This window comes from Phymastichus coffea, unplaced genomic scaffold, assembly GCF_024137745.1.
Source record: "Phymastichus coffea isolate CEN01 unplaced genomic scaffold, Cenicafe_Pcof_1.1 PCOF00030, whole genome shotgun sequence".
Taxonomy (NCBI): Eukaryota; Metazoa; Arthropoda; class Insecta; order Hymenoptera; family Eulophidae; genus Phymastichus; species Phymastichus coffea.
In genome coordinates this window covers 3,729,492-3,749,871 of record NW_026706841.1, presented here as the reverse complement: position 1 = coordinate 3,749,871, position 20,380 = coordinate 3,729,492, and the positions used below count along the sequence as shown (strand labels likewise).

The 20,380-nt window shown below is 36.3% G+C and overlaps 1 protein-coding gene across 1 annotated transcript in view; it reads left to right on the top strand.

Annotated features, from left to right (window-relative positions):
- The window catches only part of LOC131663045 (protein argonaute-2), a 237,811-nt gene that overhangs the window by 150,834 nt on the left and 66,597 nt on the right, over nucleotides 1–20,380 (top strand). The window contains exons 3-4 of the mRNA XM_058933111.1: nucleotides 17,026–17,377; nucleotides 17,463–17,796. Of these exons, the coding sequence (XP_058789094.1) occupies nucleotides 17,026–17,377; nucleotides 17,463–17,796 (686 nt within the window). The remainder of the gene's footprint in view (nucleotides 1–17,025; nucleotides 17,378–17,462; nucleotides 17,797–20,380) is intronic.

The window sequence follows — 20,380 nt, the reverse complement described above, 5'->3', positions numbered from 1 at the left end:
TGCCGAGGATCTCATAATCTAGCGACCAGAGTCTCAACTTGTGTCTGTACCGGTTGCCACATTGACGAGCAACAGCACAGCTAGCCGCAAAAGCTACCCTGTTGTCGGCGATCCCGACGGCATCCCGTCAACATCGGCGTTACAAGTCCTATCGGTGCCAAGATTGCTCTCTGTATACAAGGACATTGAACTAGCTTACTTCTCCGGCTGATCTCCAGAGAAGCTGCTACGTATTATTGAGAAGGCAAGCCAATTCCCACAGCCTCCCACCCGCCAAGATGGCTAACCAGACAATTGGACGTGGTAAGTGGCGCCATGGGACAGGTCTTTTTTATTATTTTCTGGTGTTGGTGTTGTTTTTCATATCTTGGGTATTTTCTTTTTCTTTTATTTATTAAATTTAGTTTGGTTTTCTCCTCTAGCCGATTCGTTGATACGTGACGGACTGTATTGAGAAAGATTAAGAAACATGATCAGGAGGATAAAAGTCGCCACCTTGATTCCACCTAATCCATCATTGGATTTTTGTATGCGTGCGTTTCTTTTATATACTTTTCTTTGTTTGTATTTGACTTGTCATTAAAATTTAATTTCAATTGAATTAAGTGTCGCTATGATTCATCTGTTATCAATTCCCCTCCTATCATTAGTTTCACGTGTGCGATTAGTATACGCGTACGTTATATTATTTAGCTGTCAGATCTTCTCCCGAATCCATTCCCTTTTTTTAAATAATTAGTGTGGATGACCGCGGATATAACTAGTTCTTGGATAGCCGGTCGAACTCCATTACAACTTATTTATGATTTCTACGTTCAATAAAATGAAATATCGGTTATTTGATTAATTGAATTTCTTATGTTTTTCATTTTTGTAACGTATAGTTCCGGAGCTGGTTCTCAATGCTTAATAGAAAATTGCACTATACTTAAGTAACTTTTATACATAGCGCAAATAATGAAACTGTAAATTTATCTAATTCGTATTTGAGTTTATATCTATGCAGAGAACACTCAATAGATCAATAGATGGTATACACACGAGAAGCTACAACAACTGCATAGAATTCAACACAGCCTATGATATATGAGTGGATGGATACGTAGAGTTGAAATTAGAATAGACTTGATGTTGATTTTGAGTTGATGTTAGTTATTAATTTGATGTTAATATTGACTTGGTGTCGTTATTAGTGTTGGTAGTGGTGTTGGTGTTAGTATTAGTATTGTGATTAGTGTTCTGTTAATCGTGGTCTAATGTACGATATCGTACTAAGCTATCAGCTGGATGTTCGATGATTACCTTCTTTGCAAGATATCTCCTCTTTAAAATTGAAGTTCCTACTCCAATTTTTGAAATCTAACGAGCAAAATAATTAAATTATTCGTGATTGATATCTAGATAAACACATTATTAAGAGACAAGTCTGAAAACCATAGGACGACATTTAAACTAACAATTAAACCAGAATTATATTAAAATCATCATAAAGGCCAAATAAAAAGCTGGTAAGGAGTCTAAGAATGATAACCATAATGACCTGGAGTCTATTTACACAGAAGTGAATATACGAATTAGTCAGAGTACAGTAATAAATACAAGTTCTAATTTACGCTTAGAGCTAAATTAGAATGCGACGTGAGAACGGCTGTAGCAAACACAATTTTGACTGATGTTACTGAAGCATGTGGATGAGCCAAAATCTGTATCTTTATACGTAGAATCTACAAGCATAAGTGATTTGGGCATTGGTATACCAGTTCGTAGGCGTGCGGACAAACATAGCATAGAACATATGACAACAATTTACGTGCGAAATGTTGTTTTAATATCGATTTATTGGATAAATGTTATTCGATCATAATACTACTTGCGCTTACATTTGACATCGATACATAAGTTACACCAGCTTTTCACACCATTGTTGAGCACTCGACAGCACCTTTATACATATAGTGGTCCGGAATAGAATCATAGACATATGACTTGGTGCCACTAGATTAGCATTAACAGCTTAAAATGATCATTCTGTGAAAGTATCGCAGGGTTAGTTAATTTGTTAAACTATAGATAGTGCCAATACCATCTTACATTAGAAGTTATAGTATGCGACAGATTCTAACATTTGGTGGATTAATGTAAAATTCTAACGCATCGTAGTTTGTTAAAAAGGAATAAACAATTATTGTTAAAATTATATATTTTAAAAATATTCTACAATAAAACTTGCGGGTAGGTCATAGTGCATCTACCGTAACGCTCTGGAGTACTCGACTACTGTTGTGAACCGCTTGTATGATTTTAATCTAGTACTCTGTTCTACAAGCTCATTTGAGGAGTGGTACGTGAGTGTAGCAATCATAGCTGTATGCATAAGTCAATGACCAAAAAGACCTGCTCGATTGGATTGGTAGCTATTGAAGTTTGTCATAAACGTAGTGCAACACTACATCTCCGACTTATGCCAGTATGTAGTAAGTCAACCGCCTCAAACCTAACCTACGAAGTAGTCTGCTTGGGGTTAGTAGAGGTAGTTTATAAGGGTTGTAAGGGTTCGTGACTATGATGTAATTAAGGTTGAATTTGGGTTAGCTTATCTATGGTATATATTTCAATTTTCTTGTAGAACAGTAATTGATTGAAGTCGCTTAACACAAAATTCGACGTCGAAACGTTCAAAACCGTATGTTCTGAAAGGTACAATATTCATGAAATCGAAAAACTTTAAAATGCAATATCTCAAAGAAAAAATAAGCTATTTGAGCAAACTCAAAGGTATTTGAAAGGGCTAGGCTGCTTCTTAAAGATGTCGTTTGTAGCTTTTTGTATATAGGTAATGTCGTGGTACTACATAACCTCAAATATAGGCAAAAATCGCCAGTTTCACACTGTTAGGTTAGGATATATTAAAATCCTGATGTGCTGGAGCAATTCTAAGTCCGGATTCGGTTTCAGCGCCAGAAATTTTTCGGAAAACCATATACGGTTTGCTTGTGCATAAAATTAAGGTATTTTTGTAGGACTGTGTTATCTATACGTATTACTATACGATATAACTCTGTGCAAACAATATATACTAAGAATAACTGAAGAAATATATATTCAATTTATAGCTTTTATTGACATAAAAAAAATTATAGTATAAATTTAAAAGTCAAAAATCATGTAAGAGCAATGTATTAACAATAAGTTGACATACTTATGCCTATGTGAAACCATTAAAACTTTAAATTAAACTAGGCCTTTTAGGAGGGTCGTTTGAAAAGTCCGTGCAAAGTCAGAGAGATGGTGCTACTAGTGCGTATCAAGGTTATTTTCAGTTAGTGGCATATCTTGGAAGAGCACACACCAAGTTTCAGCCAGATCGGCCAATTACTTTGCGTTTTACATTCGTTTCAATCAAAGAAATCGAGTGGTTGTAAAAAAATGGACGAAAAAGAATTTCGTGTATTGATTAAATATTATTTTTTCAAAGGCAAAACGCCTCAGAAGATTAAACAGAAGCTTGATAAACATTATAATGATTGTGCACCTTCGATTAGAATGGTTTATAAGTGGTTTCAAAATTTTCGGAGTGGCCATATGAGCACAAAAGACGCTGAACGTTCTGGACGCCCTGTTGAGGTTATCACTTCAGAAATCATTGATAAAATCCATGATATGGTGATGGCTGACAGAAAAGTGATGGTGCGTGAGATTGCTAGTACTGTAGGCATCTCGAGCGAACGGGTACATAATATTTTGTACCAACATTTGGACATGAAAAAGCTATCCGCTAGATGGGTGCCGCGATTGCTCACGATTGACCAAAAACGAGATCGTGTGAAGTGTTGCAAGAATGGTTTGCAGCTGTTCCAGTAAAATTCGCAAGACTTTAAGCGTCGTTTCATCACTGTAGATGAAACATGGATACATCACTACACTCCTGAGACCAAAGAATAGTCTAAACAGTGGGTTACCAAGGGGGAATCTGCTCCGAAAAAGCCGAAGACAATTCCTTCGGCCGGGAAGGTTATGGCGAACTGTCTTTTGGGATTCGCAAGGAATCATCTTCATAGACTATCTAGAAAAGGGTAAAACCATTACAGGCGAATATTATTCATCGTTATTGGATCGTTTGAAAACCGAGTTGCTAGAGAAACGTCCACGATTGGCCCACAAAAAAGTCCTCTTCCACCACGAAAATGCGCCAGCTCATGCCTCAGCAGTTGTGGCCGCAAAACTGATGGAGATAGGGTTCCAAATCGTTTCAGATCCCCCCTATTCTCCAGACTTGGCTCCGTCGGACTACTATTTGTTTCTTAATGTAAAAAAATTGCTGGCGGGGAAAAGATTTTATTCAAACGAGGAGGTGATTGCAGAAACCAATGCCTATTTTATAGACTCGGACAAATCCTATTATTTGGAAGGGATTAACAAACTAGAGCAGCGTTGAATGAAATGTATAAGCCTAAAAGGAGACTATGTTGAAAAATAAAAAAGATTTATTAAAAAAAAATCAAGCATTTTTTATTTTTGCACGGACTTTTCAAACGACCCTCGTATAAGACTCTTATTTATATGTTTCATGATAAACATATGTAATAATAAGTTATGTTGATTTCGAGTAAAATACAGATATACAAGTGAAAAATACATAACAGTAGTTCGTCATGACGGTTTCAGATCCAACCACTGATGAAGGAAAATGATACGATCCATTGCAGTTCCCTGTTTACCATTTGAAATAATATAAAAATAAATATAAAGAGATATAAATAATTTGACAGAAATAATTAAATAAATATAAATAAATATTGTGACGGTAAACGTCTTGTTTCCGCTACCGTCTCAATCACGCGGCTACCTGCGAGGGCAGCACCTACCGGTTGGGAAAAATATAAAAAGGGAACTCGGTACGAGACAGAACGGAACTCGCGCGAATATGAAAGAACCAGTCGAGGTTTAGTAATCCGAGCATCCAGCTGCATATAACAGTAACACGAGTTTTCCAAGATTTCCAAGAGTGCGGAGATGATCCAGCTGACAGTTACCGAAACTTATACTTTTGTCGCTACCGTTACGAGTGTATGTGTGGGTGAGGAGTTTCGCCATCGTAGGTGATACCGAGGGCGCGAATCCCCTCCTCTAATTAAACTGAGATACCGGAAGCGGCAATACGAACCTGTTCCTCCCCTCCTCCCTGATAGTGCGACCGTATATTAAGGTAAGCTGGCCATCTTAGTACCGCGATTTTTAATGTATGACTGCGCTCAATTAATTACTATTCCTTCGTACCGGCGGCTCTGTAAAAATCGGTATCGTGCATGTAACCTAACTTTGCGAACAAAGAACTGCGGACGTTCCGGCGATGCATGTTATTGTCGTGCATGCTGCATAAACATAAACACGCGGGCCAAGCGAATTGTAGAGTTATCGGAAAATAAACTAACTCACGTATGATCGAAAAGATAATTTTAATGTTGTCATTATTAGCTAGTAGTTAGTTGGTTGACTAATTCCCGTTCCCTCATGCTCTCCGGTTAGCAAACGTGAATATTTCGATTTTGCCCGCGTGCATTCTGGTACGATTGCACGTCGAGCGAAACAAAGAAATAAAACGGATTTACACCCCGTTACATGGCGCCCAACGTAAAAGAACCTGTAGCGTTTGTGATTGTTCAAAACGCCGGTTCTATTAGACATTGCCTTACGCTCAGTCAACCAGCGACCCAGATGGCAATCAAAGTGTTGTTGTGCACACTTTGTTTGTATGTCACATCGAAAATAAAGCACACTTTAATCTAACTCGCGAAGGCCTGCTGCGACGATAATTTGTAAACATTCTGTGTAAGCGCGTGCGAGTGCGACCGAACGACTCTTAGCGAGTCACCTTGTAATCACCAATAAGTTTTGAAAGTTATCGAAGAATAACAACATTGTACCCGTTGGCCCGGGGAAAATACTAACACCGCCAACATTCAAAACAAAGTAAACATAATTCAAATGTTCTCTTTTGTTTTGATTTCAATGTAGTCTTTCAATGTAATCTTTCGATTATTGCAAACTGTAATTATGGGTGATTGCGCATAGATATGCTCGCTGTATAAATTTAGAAACTAACCAGCACTGCCGCACTAACAAACAGTTAGTGCACCTGATAAGTAGGATTATTATATTGCGCAATAGCGAGCAAAGAGTTTTTCGGCTAGCGCAATAATAAATAACCTTGATTAAACCTTTCGTTGGCTAGTAAAATCTAAATTTGTGTTTACAATACATCGATTGTAGCACTCGCACTCGCATCGTCCTTCAAAAAAGTGTATAATCCATTAATAAAATTAATCGCGGCAATGATAAAATAAAGCGCGATACCGTAAATAAATAACAATGGAAGACACTCTAAAAGAAGTTAAAAGCTGGATATTGTCGCTCCAAGAAGAAGAAATAAACGAATATCTCGAGCAATTGGAGATGAAGTAAAATGGAAATAAGCACTCGCGAGTAGGGCGATTACAAAATTGGTTGGTAGGCGACTACTCTGCAGCAGATTTCGTCGAAGTTGATAACAACACAGCAACCCAACCCACCAAAAAGAGCAGCCCTACGCTCAGAGCTGATTACATCCATCTGTGCGGAACATACAGCATCCGAAGAGGAAGGACAGCACCCGTTATTCCAGTTGATGCAAAGTGCAGAAGTTATATCGCGGATACAAGAAACAGTGATAAATGTTACAGATATATTTGACAACGACGGAAATGATAATAGTATTAAAAATATTACTACAACGACTACTGATGGCAGCCAGTTTCAACTCCGCCTGCATTCGCTGTAATGATCCAAGACCTCATTTTCCGATCCAGAGAGAATGAGAAGAAGCTCGAGCTGCTAGACTCGTTAAGAGTAAATGTATCAAGTCTAACAAAAGTGTTAGACAAAATATATAATAACTATAGCAATGTTAAGAGCCAACTGGATGACTTATCCGCCAGAATGAGCATATTGAAAAATGCCGAAAATAGGAATGCACAGCAAGATGACGCTAACCATTCAAGTGAAATACGGCAGCAAGAAAACACGCTCAGGAGCGTCGCATTTCAAGATACCTTCACCTACCATTACGACACACGGTTATCTCAAAGTACTCCAGCTGGACCCGGACAGAGGCCCACGGAGGTCACCGGCAGGACCCCCGCCGGACGCTCCCTTTCGGAGAGGGTGGACAGTATCAACTTAATGGAGTTAATACTGAAGTGGATAACCACACGCCGAGCATGTGGTCATCTCAACAAACAACAAACCCTTGGTCGACTATATGGGATGTTGGTCGCATTGTCCGGGGATGGAAACTGAAATTCTCAGGAGAGAGCTACGTGAGTATCGACACCTTCCTGTCTAGGCTGGACAATTTGAGGAACGGTGCAGGACTCACAGAGGACGAAATGCTCTTAACAGTATCAGAGCTACTCGTCGGTCCCGCCCTTACCTGGTACGAGGCGATGAAGGAAGAATGGCTCTCCTATGCCGAAATTGAAACGGACGCACGGGAATGGTTTGGAACCAGCGTGCAACAACGTCTGATGAGGGAAGTGCAAAGCCGATACCAGGGCCCAGATGAACTGATCAATGTTTACATCGCCAACATGATAGGCCTGATGAAACGACTGAACCCACCGATGGCGCCTGAACGTCAACTAGACCTGTTGCACGCTAACCTCCTCCCTGATATCCAGAGCCAAGTACGTAGGTCCGAAGTGAGCTCCATACGTGTCCTGAACACGCTAGCCACGGCGGCACAGTATAATATAACCACGCTAGGTAAACCACGGACATGGGAGGAAATCGTGGAAAGCTTGAAGAAAGTCGAACAAGGCTGGACCATCCTCAATGCCCTCCAACAAACCGTATACGCCGATTTTTACGCGTATACGGCTGCGGGACACCGCCCCAGTGACCTGGAACACTGGAGCAAGGTGGTGTCCCGCCGGCGCCAATTTGCACACGCCCTCAAGGAGGTGCAGCGTCGTCATTGCCAGGCCCTTGAGGGCCTGGTTGGTGACCCATCTACTGCCACCGTCCAGCCTCCAACTACCAAGGCTTCGGGAATCAGACCTACGGCTACAGTACACCAGGACCAGCGGAAGTGCGGGGTGAACCTGGTGGTAAACATAAACAGCAGTAGCGTGTATCAGGCAACCGGACCCACATTCCCATTAACCTTGTGGTGAGGTCCACGGGCGCGGTACCCACGGTTGAGAAACCGTTGTGGACCACTCCAAACAGACATGATCGGTTGCCGCTGACCCCCAGGAAACGAGGATTCCCTCGGGGTACCTTGTCCCGTGCACAATGGGAGGGTTGTAACGTTTGCCACTACCCAGGGGTGACCCGCCCGGATCGTTGCCCTCGTGTCCGGTAGCATCCTGATCTCTTCAATGAGAGGCTGGACTGGGAGGCACGCCGACGCCCCGAATTGAACGAAGAGGGTCAAGAAGAGACCCCCAGACACCGGTGATCATCCTGGTAAAAGGTACCTGCCCCCGTGGGCAGGGCCGATCCTAGATTATATCAGGTGAATACAGAACATGATCTTTTTTATTGACTTTTATTCACCTGACCTCGACGGGAATAGCGCTAACAATTCTATCGTCAAGGACCCCGAAGGTCTAGACTGGAAGGGGGCTGTGACGGTAAACATCTTGTTTGCGCTACCATCTCAATCACGCGGCTACCTGCGAGGGCAGCACCTACCGGTTAGGGAAAATAAAAAAAGGGAACTCGGTACGACACGAGACGGAACGCGCGCGAATATGAAAAAATCAGCCGAGGATTAGCAATCTGAGCATCCAGCTGCATATAACAGTAACACGAGTTTTCCAAGTTTTCCAAGAGTGCGGAAGTGATCCAGCTGACAGTTACCGAAACTTATACTTTTGTCGCTACCGTTACGAGTGTATGTGTGGGTGAGGAGTTTCGCCATCGTAGGCGATACCGAGGGCGCGAATCCCCTCCTCCAATTAAACTGAGATACCGGAAGAGGCAATACGAACCTGTTTTCCCCCCTGATAGTGCGACCGTATATTAAGGTAAGCTGGCCAGCTTAGTACCGCGATTTTTAGTCTATGACTGCGTTTAATTAATTACCATTCCTTCATACTGGCGACTCTGTAAAATGTAATCGGTAGCTTGCATGTAAACTAACTTGGCGAACAAAGAACTGCGGACGATCCGACGATGTATATTATTGTCGCGCGCGCTGCGTAAACATAAACACGCGGGCCAAGCGTCTTGTAGAGTTATCGGAAAATAAACTAACTCACGTATGATTGAAACGATAATTTTACTGTTGTCATTATTAGCTAGTAGTAAGTTGGTTGACTGACTCCCGTCCCCTCCTGCTCTCCGATTAATAAATGCGAATGTTTCGATTTCACCGCGCGCATTCCGGTACGATTGCGTGTCGAGCGAAATAACGAAACAGAACGGATTAATCACCCTGTTACAATATATAAAAACAAATGAATAACTATAAATGATAGTTAAAATTTTGCTTATTTTTAGCATAAATTGAAAATTTCTTAAATAAAAATAAAAATTTTTGAATTATTTTCAATAGTTTAAATTATTGATTTTTTATTAAATAAAAATTAAATTGAAAAAAAAACTAATTATTGGAAAATTATTATTTTACCATCATATAACTTTTATTAATCTCTTGATAGTTTGTAATCTCTCCTGAAAAGAATTGAAATTCATCAAATATACATCACGATTTCATTGTTTATTATCTTTTGTGTCTATACTATTATTGTTATACTATTACTATACAGACTAATCTTAAAGAAAATCAACAATGTGAAGAAATTTTTATTTAATAGAATTTATGTTAGTTTAATAACTGTACCTAAAAATCAATAAAAATTAATTTTTCTTTCTTATAAAATTACATAGGTCCACAAAAAAAAAAGATCATTGTACTGTTGACCAGACGTACTTTTTCTTACATATTTTTCGACGCTGAATTTGAATTTACAATAAGAAAAAAGCCAATTAATTCAATTTATGACAGAAAACCTTATTTGTTAGGGTTTTTTGAGGGTTTTTCAAAAAAAGTGTAAATAAACTTATTTTGACTACAAAATTAAATTTCACAGAAAAAAATACATTAAAAACTATTTCTTGAATATATTTTTAACTATTTTGCTATTCCTCATACTAATAGTAAGTTCCATGCGTCTAAAGCATGTTCTGATAAAACCTATGAGTGATGTATGCTTGTGTATTTATTGTGCAAACTTTGAGCTGTACTTAATTACTTTGAAAAAGTTTATTGGTATAAGTAGTGTTGAGCTTTATAGTTCACGTTCTACAGTTTAATCTTCTGTAGCATGTCCAGTAACTCAAGAAATGTGTTACTATCAAGAATGCAAGTTATGTCCAGGTGCTGAGGGTATCACATTTGACATTTTATATATTGATAAAACAGAGAATGATAATTATATAACGTTTGCGCTGTGGATTAAAGAAAATTTGGAAACTAGAACAGTATCCATTGCTACATTCAAGGTAGAATTTACTAAATATACGAGGTGTGTTCAAAAAGTAAGATGACTTTGTATTTTTAAGAAAAAATATTTATTTATTTATCAATATTTATGTTGTCCCCTTCAAAGTAATCCCCCTCAGACACAATAGACTTATGTCAACGGCTTTTTCAATCCTCAAAGCACTCCTCATAAGCACTTTTCGGTATAGCCTTGAGCTCTTCCAGCGATGCAGTCTTTATCTCTTCAATCGTTGCAAATCTCCGTCCTTTCATAGGTCTCTTTAGTTTTGGGAACAAGAAAAAGTCACATGGGGCCAAATCCGGTGAATATGGTGGCTGAGGCATGATTGTGGTGTTGTTTTTGGCCAAAAAATCTCTCACAAGCAAAGATGAGTGAGCAGGGGCATTATCGTGATGCAAAAGTCATGAATTGTTTTTCCACAATTCTGGGCGTTTGCTTCGTATTGCTTCTCGCAAACGGCGCATAACTTCAAGATAATACTGTTTATTGACCGTACGTCCATATGGTAAGAACTCCTGATGCACCACGCCATGGTAATCGAAGAAAACAGTGAACAAAACTTTGAAATTTGATCGAACTTGGCGTGCTTTTTTCGGTCTTGGCTCATCTGGGCTCTTCCTTTGGGACGATTGGACTTTGGTTTCGATATCATAACCATATACCCATGATTCGTCAGCAGTTATGACCCTTTTGAGTATATCTGGGTCGTCGTTGACGTCATTCAACAGTTCTTGAGCGATGCTCATGCGACGGTTCTTTTGGTCAAAATTTAGCAATTTCGGAACAAACTTCGCTGACACACGTCTCATGGCCAAAACGTTAGAAAAAATTTCATGGCACGAGCCAAGCGATATACCAACATACTCAGCAACTTCTCTGATAGTGATTCGACGATTTTCCAGAACAATTTTCTTAACTGCTTGAACGTTTTCATCAGTTGTTGACATGCTTGGGCGTCCAGAGCGAGGCTCGTCATTGGCATCTTCCCGGCCATCTTGGAAGAGTTTGTACCACTTGTAAACATTTTTTTTACTCAAAACAGTTTCACAGTATGCCACCGTCAACATTTCAAGTGTTTCGCAGCACTTTATTTTATTTTTTACACAAAATTAGATGCAAATCCTTTGATCCATATTTTTCGATGGCAAGAAATCGCCGAGCACGCAAAACACTTATAACCTTTACGCCTCTCACAACCAAACAAAAAATGCTATACACTTGAAACTTGGTACAGATGTTCGGGAAGAGTGTACTAACAAAACAAAAGAGAGAGAGAGAGAGCGAGAGAGAGAGAGAGAGAGAGAGAGAGACGACCTGACCTGGGGAAGACCGCTGGCAGAAAATGCTGCTGATGCTGCTGGCAGGAAGTACTGCTAATGCTCCAGGCTGGAAATGCTGCTGAAGCTGCAGACAGGATTGCGGTACGTCCAATTGAATTCCACTATGTCTCGGACATCGCATGGGAATTCTCTCCGGGCTGTAATCTGCTCGGCGTCTTTAATACGGAGACAATGCTACATAAAATTATTTTATAAATTATTCATGTCATAATAATTTTATAGGGAGAGAGACATAACGAGTAAGGTTCAACTCGTTATAGTATCCAACAGCGTACAATGGTTTTATAAACTACTATGGGTGGGTAATATCTATTCTTTATAACTTTGATTGCCTATGCCTTGGTTTATATAATTAATTAATTATTAAAATTAATTAATGTCCCTGTATACCATCTGTTTCATATAATAAACATAGATAAACGCCCCCCCCCACGATATCTTAAAACGAATTATATCATTTTATTCCCCTAGGAAGGTTTGGATGCGACTTTTCAGTTTTCTGTATTTGACAGCCAATGGTCATTCGGCTATTTATATTTTACGTGATTTGCGTACTCGAAACGTATAGTAGTGTTCTTGAATCTCAACGCTCGTTTGACAGTTGTGAAGAGTTGTACTTTGTATGAGCGATATGTAAACATAGCGGGAATAACAAAATTATAACTAGATCTAGCTATTCATAAACATTAATATTTTAGGCAACTGTATTTGAACTTATACATATGCAGAGAACACTCAATCGGTTATAAACTTTTTTATTTTAACCTAGCTTGAGAAATTTACTCGTTATATATTACAAGTTATTTTTTATTACTTTCTAATGAGTATCTTAACTCAAAGTTCGCAAAAATATAAATTTTTATAAAACAAAAGAAAAATAACTCAATAATCAAATTTCAATAACTAAATGTACTAGTGTATTTGATGAGTAAGTGTATATTACTACTTATGTTTATTCCCCTAGACTTGATAATTTTTATACCTGGATTCTTTTGTTTCAAAGTTGATACACTATAAAATTAGTTAACTAAATTTGACCACATATGTGAAGATCTATGATAACATCTGACTTTATAACAAGTCAATAACCACCGAGTATCGTGTTATTTATGTTTGTGAAGATGAATGCATGATTGTTAGAATAAATAGTTTTGTAGTTTGAAAAAAAGAATTATTTCAAAAATGGCAAATACCAATAATGAACATGATATGTATAGTAGTGGAGAGTTTGAGTCAAGTGAAACAAACTCTGATACTAACGATCAAATTTGTGACATTGATAATAATGATTTAGAATATAGTACATCCCTGCACAAGTTTACTACGATAATTATTTTTCTCCTTCAAGCAAACTGTTTACTTCTAGATCTGGTATTCGGGAGAGTATACAATTAGCTGGAAATGACCCCGTTTATTATTTCAAGTATTTATTTGATGAAAACCTTGTTACTTTGATATGTGTAGAAACAAATCCTTATCAGAAAAAAACATTAGGAAAGCGGGTTAATATTGCAAAATGATCAAATGTTACATCATATCAGCTTCTAAAGTTTATTGCTCTGACTATTCTTATGGGTCACATTCGACAAGAATGTCTTGAAGATTATTGGAGCACTAACCCAATGTTAGTCACACCAATATTTCATCAAACAATGACTCGTAATCGCTATCTCCAAATAATTCGTTTCTTACATTTTGAAGATAATAACAATTCAAACACACATCCGGTGAGAAATTTGGAGTCTGTTATAGATTATTTGAAAAAGAAATTTTCAAGTGTTCTAGATCCAGGACAAAAATTATGCATCAATGAAGATCTTGTACTATGAAAAGGGCGGCTAGCTTTTAAACAATATTTACCTCTAAAGCGACATCGCTTTGGTATAAAAATATTTGAAATTGTTGACTGTGAAACTGGATTTATTTTAGATTTTATGATCTGTACAGTTAAAAATACTGAATATGAACGTTTTGACCTAGGTATTTCAGGTGATATTGTGGCTCGCTCTCTAAAGCTATATTTTCACAAAGGTCATATTGTTTATACAGACAATTAGTATACTTCTCCCATTTTGACAGAATTCCTACATGAAAAAGATACGAGTACCGTAACTATGCGGTACCGTACCGTAAAAAAAGGAAGGGGTTACCAAAATTAGACATGCGTCTCAATAAAGGAGAGGTACAAGTTTCCCATAATAATATACACATGGCCATAAAATGGCAAGATAAAAAAGAAGTACATGTGATCACTTCAGTACACGAATTTAAATTTGCTACGACAGGAAAGAAACATTATCAAATTTACGATGATATAATAAAGCCATCTTGCATTATTATTGATTATGATAAAAATATGAGAGGGATCGATGCTATTGATAGACAATTATCCTTGACAGAATCAATTAGGAAATTAATGAAATGATACAAAAAACTGTTTTTTCATTTGCTTGATATGGTACTCATCGACGCCCATGCATGGTACAACGTAAATAATCCCAGAATATCTTTCCCAGAGTTTCGGCTAAAAATAGTCTCTGCTATTCTTGACTTAGAAGACGAGCCAAATGTTAGGATTGTAGAAATCCTAATCGTCTAATAGGAAAACATTTCCCGGTTTCATTGTCATCCCTTTGTGATGTAACGAAAAAAAGGTGTGTGCTATGCAAAATGATGAATAAGAGATCAGAAAGCAGAATAGGATGTGATAAATGTAAAGTATTATTATGTATTACATCTTGTTTTCACATTTATCACACTCAAATGTATTTGCCATAAATAAAAAAAATAAATAAAAAAAATAAAAAAACAAAAGAAAAAAAATCTAAACAAAAAAATTTTTTAAATAAAAAAAATTACAAAACATTCCTTATAAATCATTATCTTTTATACACACACATTCACATGTACATATGCGCGCGCACGCGCACACACACACACACACACACAAGAAATCAGCCAGCCTTCCATGTCCATGTCATTGATTCTGGGTTACGCCGAGAGAAGGTCTAAACATATATAAACCCTCTGTATCAAATTTATACTAAACTTCACCGTATAATTGAATTTCCATAAAATTGAGATGATTGGGTGGCATATCCGCCTGTGGGGGGTGAATTTTCAAAATCTGTCCTCAGATTCGTGATCAGCGACCTCAAAACCCCCATGCATAAAGTTTTCACTAAATTTCAATATATTGTTGAATTTCCAAAAAATTGGGGTGATTGGGGGGGGGGGGGTACACCGTCCCTGGGGGTGAATTTTTAAAATCTAACATTAGATTCATGATCAGCTTACCAAAAGCCCGTTGTATTAAGTTTTCACTAAATTTCACTGTACGAGGTGTGTTCAAAAAATACCCGGAATTTTTAAATTTCGCAGGTCTGGAGAATACGATTGTCAAAATTTTTTTTTATTGTGTTCGTATACATGCCCTTGAAGTATGATAAAATTTTCAGCTATATTCACTGTTTACTTTGTCTGCGGTAGTCGCTAAGGTTTGACGTATTTTTATGAGCTAGGCGATTTTCGTTTTTTTATAAGAAATGGATCAAAGAATTTGTATTAAATTTTGCGTAAAAAATGAAATAAAATGAAACAAAGTGTGTGAAATGATACAAAAAGCCTATGGTGAGTCTGCTATGAAAAAAACAAGTGTTTACGAGTGGTATAAGCCTTTCCAAGATGGCCGCGAAGACGTTAAAGATGACGAACGCTCCGGTCGACCCAGCACGTCAACAATCGATGAAAATGTGAAAAAAGTGGAAAAAATGGTTCTGAATGATCGCCAAATCACAATTAGAGAAGTTGCTGATGAAGTTGGCATATCAATTGGCTCATGTCATAACATTTTTTCAAATGTTTTGGGCATGAAACGGGTGGCAGCAAAATTCATTCCAAATCTGCTGAACTTTGATCAAAAAAACAATCACATGAACATCGCTCAGGAGCTGTTAAACGTCGTCAACGACGATCCAAGTTTGCTTGAAAGGGTCATAAATGGTGATGAAACATGGGTGTACGGTTATGATATCGAAACCAAAGCACAATCGTCCACCTGGAAGCATTCAACGTCACCAAGAGCGAAAAAAGCACATCAAGTTCGATCAAATGTGAAGGTTTTGCTTACAGTTTTCTTTGACTGCAGGGGTGTGGTGCATCATGAGTTCTTATCACAAGGTCGTACGGTTAACTAGGAGTATTACCTTGAAGTTATGCGACGTTTGCATGAAGCAATCCGAATAAAACGCCCCGGATTTATGGAAAAACAATTCATGGCTTTTGAATCACGATAACGCACCTGCTCACTCGTCGTTGCTTGTTCGTAATTTTTTGGCCAAAAACAATACCGTAGTTGTGCCCCAACCTCCATATTTACCAGATATAGCTCCGTGTGTCTTTTTCCTGTTCCCAAAGTTGAAGAGACCCATGAAAGGACGGCATTTTTCCTCGATTGAAGAAATAAAGGCTGAATCGCTGAGAGTGCTCAAGGACATACCAAAAAGTGAATATCAAGAGTTCTTCGAAGATTGGAAAAAACGCTGGCATAAGTGTATTATATCTGGGGGGGGATTACTTTGAAGGGAACCACATTGATGTAAACGAATAAATAAATATTTTTTTGGAAAAACGATAATTCCGGGTACTTTTTAAACACACCTCGTCTAACGGGAAATTCTGAACTTTTGAAAATTTTAACATTGTGTCATACCGTAAGCCACCGGGGTGCGCCATATGGCGCGCACCCCTGTCTCGCACACATCCACCCTTGATAGGGTCCTACCTAGTAGGCCTTAGAACACTATTCTATAGGGAAAACCGATTTTTCATTTTTTTCAAAATCCCGGCGACCTAATGGTTAACGAAAGTTTGAAATACTGCAGAGCAATACTGATGATGAAGAGAATTAATTCTTTTTTAAAATTTAATAATCATAAATAATATTGGCTGTAAGTGTTTTTATCGTTCTAAATAACTGTTTAAATAATTTTTACAAAAGTCTTCTTATTTATTTGTTTTCGTCATATAATAATTATATTTATAAATGATGTATTCGGATTTTTTAAACATTTTTATGACATGTAGAACTATTTTTCGAACTATTATATTTAGAACATTATTATTTTTAAATTTAGCTGAAGTCAAAAGAGTTGGTGATACATTGTTAGGAATGGCAACTCAATGCGTACAAGCGAAGAATGTGAACAAAACGTCTCCACAGACTTTATCAAATTTGTGTTTGAAAATAAATGTAAAACTAGGCGGCATCAACAGTATTTTGGTACCAAGTATAAGGCCAAAGGTATTTAATGAACCTGTTATATTTCTTGGTGCCGACGTAACACATCCTCCAGCTGGGGACAACAAAAAACCTAGCATAGCTGCGGTTGTAGGGAGTATGGATGCTCATCCATCACGCTATGCAGCTACCGTAAGAGTTCAACAACATAGACAAGAGATAATTCAGGAATTAAGTTCTATGGTTAGGTAAGTTGCATGATAATTTTTAAATACATTACACGACATATATATCGAGTTTTCATAATTTAGTTTCTGTATTGATTGATTTTAGAGAGCTTCTTATTATGTTCTATAAGAGTACGGGAGGATATAAACCACACAGAATTATTTTATATCGTGATGCTGTATCTGAAGGTCAATTTTTACATGTCTTACAACATGAGCTCACTGCAATTCGTGAGGCTTGTATAAAACTTGAAGCGGATTACAGACCTGGTATCACATTCATTGTTGTGCAGAAACGACATCATACACGACTATTTTGTGCTGATAAAAAAGAACAAAGCGGGAAAAGTGGCAATATCCCTGCAGGAACTACGGTAGATGTTTGCATAACACATCCTACAGAATTCGACTTCTATCTTTGTAGTCATCAAGGAATCCAGGTTATATTTATAAATATATATATATATATATATATCTATATATACATGTAAGGGGGTCTCCAGTTCTGTTCCCTACTTTCCCCCACCCCATGAGTTTTGATCATATTCTTTTATTGTATAAATGTTAAAATTACGTTTTTAGGGTGTTTTCACCGTTTTTTAAAAAGAAAATTTTTTTAAATTTCTATGTGGACCCTTCCCAATCAGAAAAATGAGCTTTAGCCTTTCCCCATCTCCCTAAAAAGAGTAGTCGTTAATTCATTAACCCCCTCTTAATTACTCTATCGTATATTTGTAAATGTTATGAAAATACAAAATATAAAGAGAATGCAATGTTTGTGAAAATAAATTTTATTACATTATTTCATTAAATATGTAATTTACATAAATTTGCATAAGTTTAAATGTAATTTACATTTAGTAATTTATATTGAATTTTGGATATCATCAACACGACATAGTGATATCATATTATTTAGTAGTAATGATATGATGTTCAAAATTATAGTTACGTATTCAATTAAATAACACTATGCTATAAATTATTTTGTTTGTGGTGTCGAATTCTCGACATATGATATCTGTTATATGAAACGTTTATAGAAATATTATTACAGACATATATAATTTAAAGAAATTATTTAATTTTTTGTTGACTTTTCGGCATATTGATATAATTTTACAAAAACAGATTTAATGAAATAGAATTCATAAAGTAATATAATTGTAAATTATGTAAAATTATATTTTGGACAATGATGATAATAAATGGAAAAAGTAAACAAAATTATTTTTAACATACACAAAAGTTCAACTTTTTCCTGGAAGGTTTTCATTATCAGTCTGAAACAAATGAATAACAAGACATTTTTATTATAATATTTTAATATTTTTCATGTCTTTTTTTGTTCTTATTAATTATAAATAACTTAATTTAAAAATATATCGTTTGTAAGGATAAGGTCTTGTATAACCATTATTTCTTCATCATTAATAATTTTAATAACATAAAGAGTTTTAATTCGCAAAATGTAAGTTTTATCTGTAATAAAAAATGTTATATGGTTTTAATATAAGGAAGTTTGTTTATATAATTAGAACTAAACTTATTGTAAAGCAATGTCAAAAAGAATCGTTTATAGTAGAGATGTATCTATTTCTACAAGTGTAAATCTATAATTGAAATCAGGAATATAAATCAAAATTTTCTTATTTCTTTCTTTAACATTTAATATATCAAGTTTAGAAAAAAAAAACATTTAGATTAGTTGATTAGAAACAAAGAAAAGTCAATGGAAGAGTGCAAAGTAAGTTTTAATTCACTGATGTACTTTTTGGGAGCGCTTTTTTAAAAAATCGTATGAGTGTTTATGAACTTGAAGCATACTATATAGTGATTTTAACCTTAAAGTATATGTAAACTTTCTATGCTGCAGATGCACATTATCAAGAGTTCGCAATATCAAAAGTTGACTTCGAGAATGAATAGTAGTTCGTTCAGTATTTCTGTGAGAGTGAATATGCAAATTTATGCTTACTTAATGGAAAATAATTTTGAATGTTATGAACATGAAACCTTTACAAATTTGTTTAATATTCCATAAAATATTCGTGACATTATAAAACTATTGATAAAAATTTTATTAAAAAAAATTTATGGAAAAATATTACAAATTCGAACAGCTTATGTTTACACAAGCATACACAAAGCATTTCAATTAGCGATTGCAAATTAATTTTTTAATGTACCTAATGTAAACAACAGTTAATTCGACATATAAAAAACATACATTATCACTGTATCTAAAATGACACCAATGGACCAAGAATTCGACACCAAAAACTATATAATTTTTGTACATTCTATAAAATAATACTGTATTTAATACATAAATGTTGTATTTTGAATATAATATTAGATAATACCAATTGAAACATTTCTTTAACTCTATGTTGTTATTCTATATATTGTTGTGGCCACTATTAAATGATTATAACGAAATACAAACTTAATGAAAGAAACTAGACTATATTTATTAAATCAGAAACAGTGTATATAGAATCAGTTCGTCGTATCTACAGATTGAAAAAATAATAAAATAACTAAGTCTAATAAAGAAAAGTACTTAGCAATCAAATATTCGGGAGAGATTATATCGAATATATTACATTATCCTCCGGTTTTTATTAGATTGTCGTCCCGAAAATCAATAAAAATATTCAGAAAACTTGAATGTAGAAATTCGAATCTTGAACTAAGATGTCGGTTATTCTAAGCAAGTTTATTTTTTTGCGGAAGCCCGTATCTTAAAAAGCTTCAATCTTGAACCTTGAACCTTGAGTTTGTTATGTAATGTTGTGTATAATGTGGTGGATTTTAACAAGGGTGGCGAATTGACATACTGTGGACCTCACCTTACCCATTACTCTGGCATTTGCCCTATATCTCACAGAAAAAAAACCACAGCTCAAAAAAATCGTGAGAAGAGTAAGCGAATTACCTATCGTGGTATGTTGCTAATCTGTCAATGTGTACAATCTCCTTCCTGTGTTTTGGTGTTTGTTGGATGCAAAAAACTACATC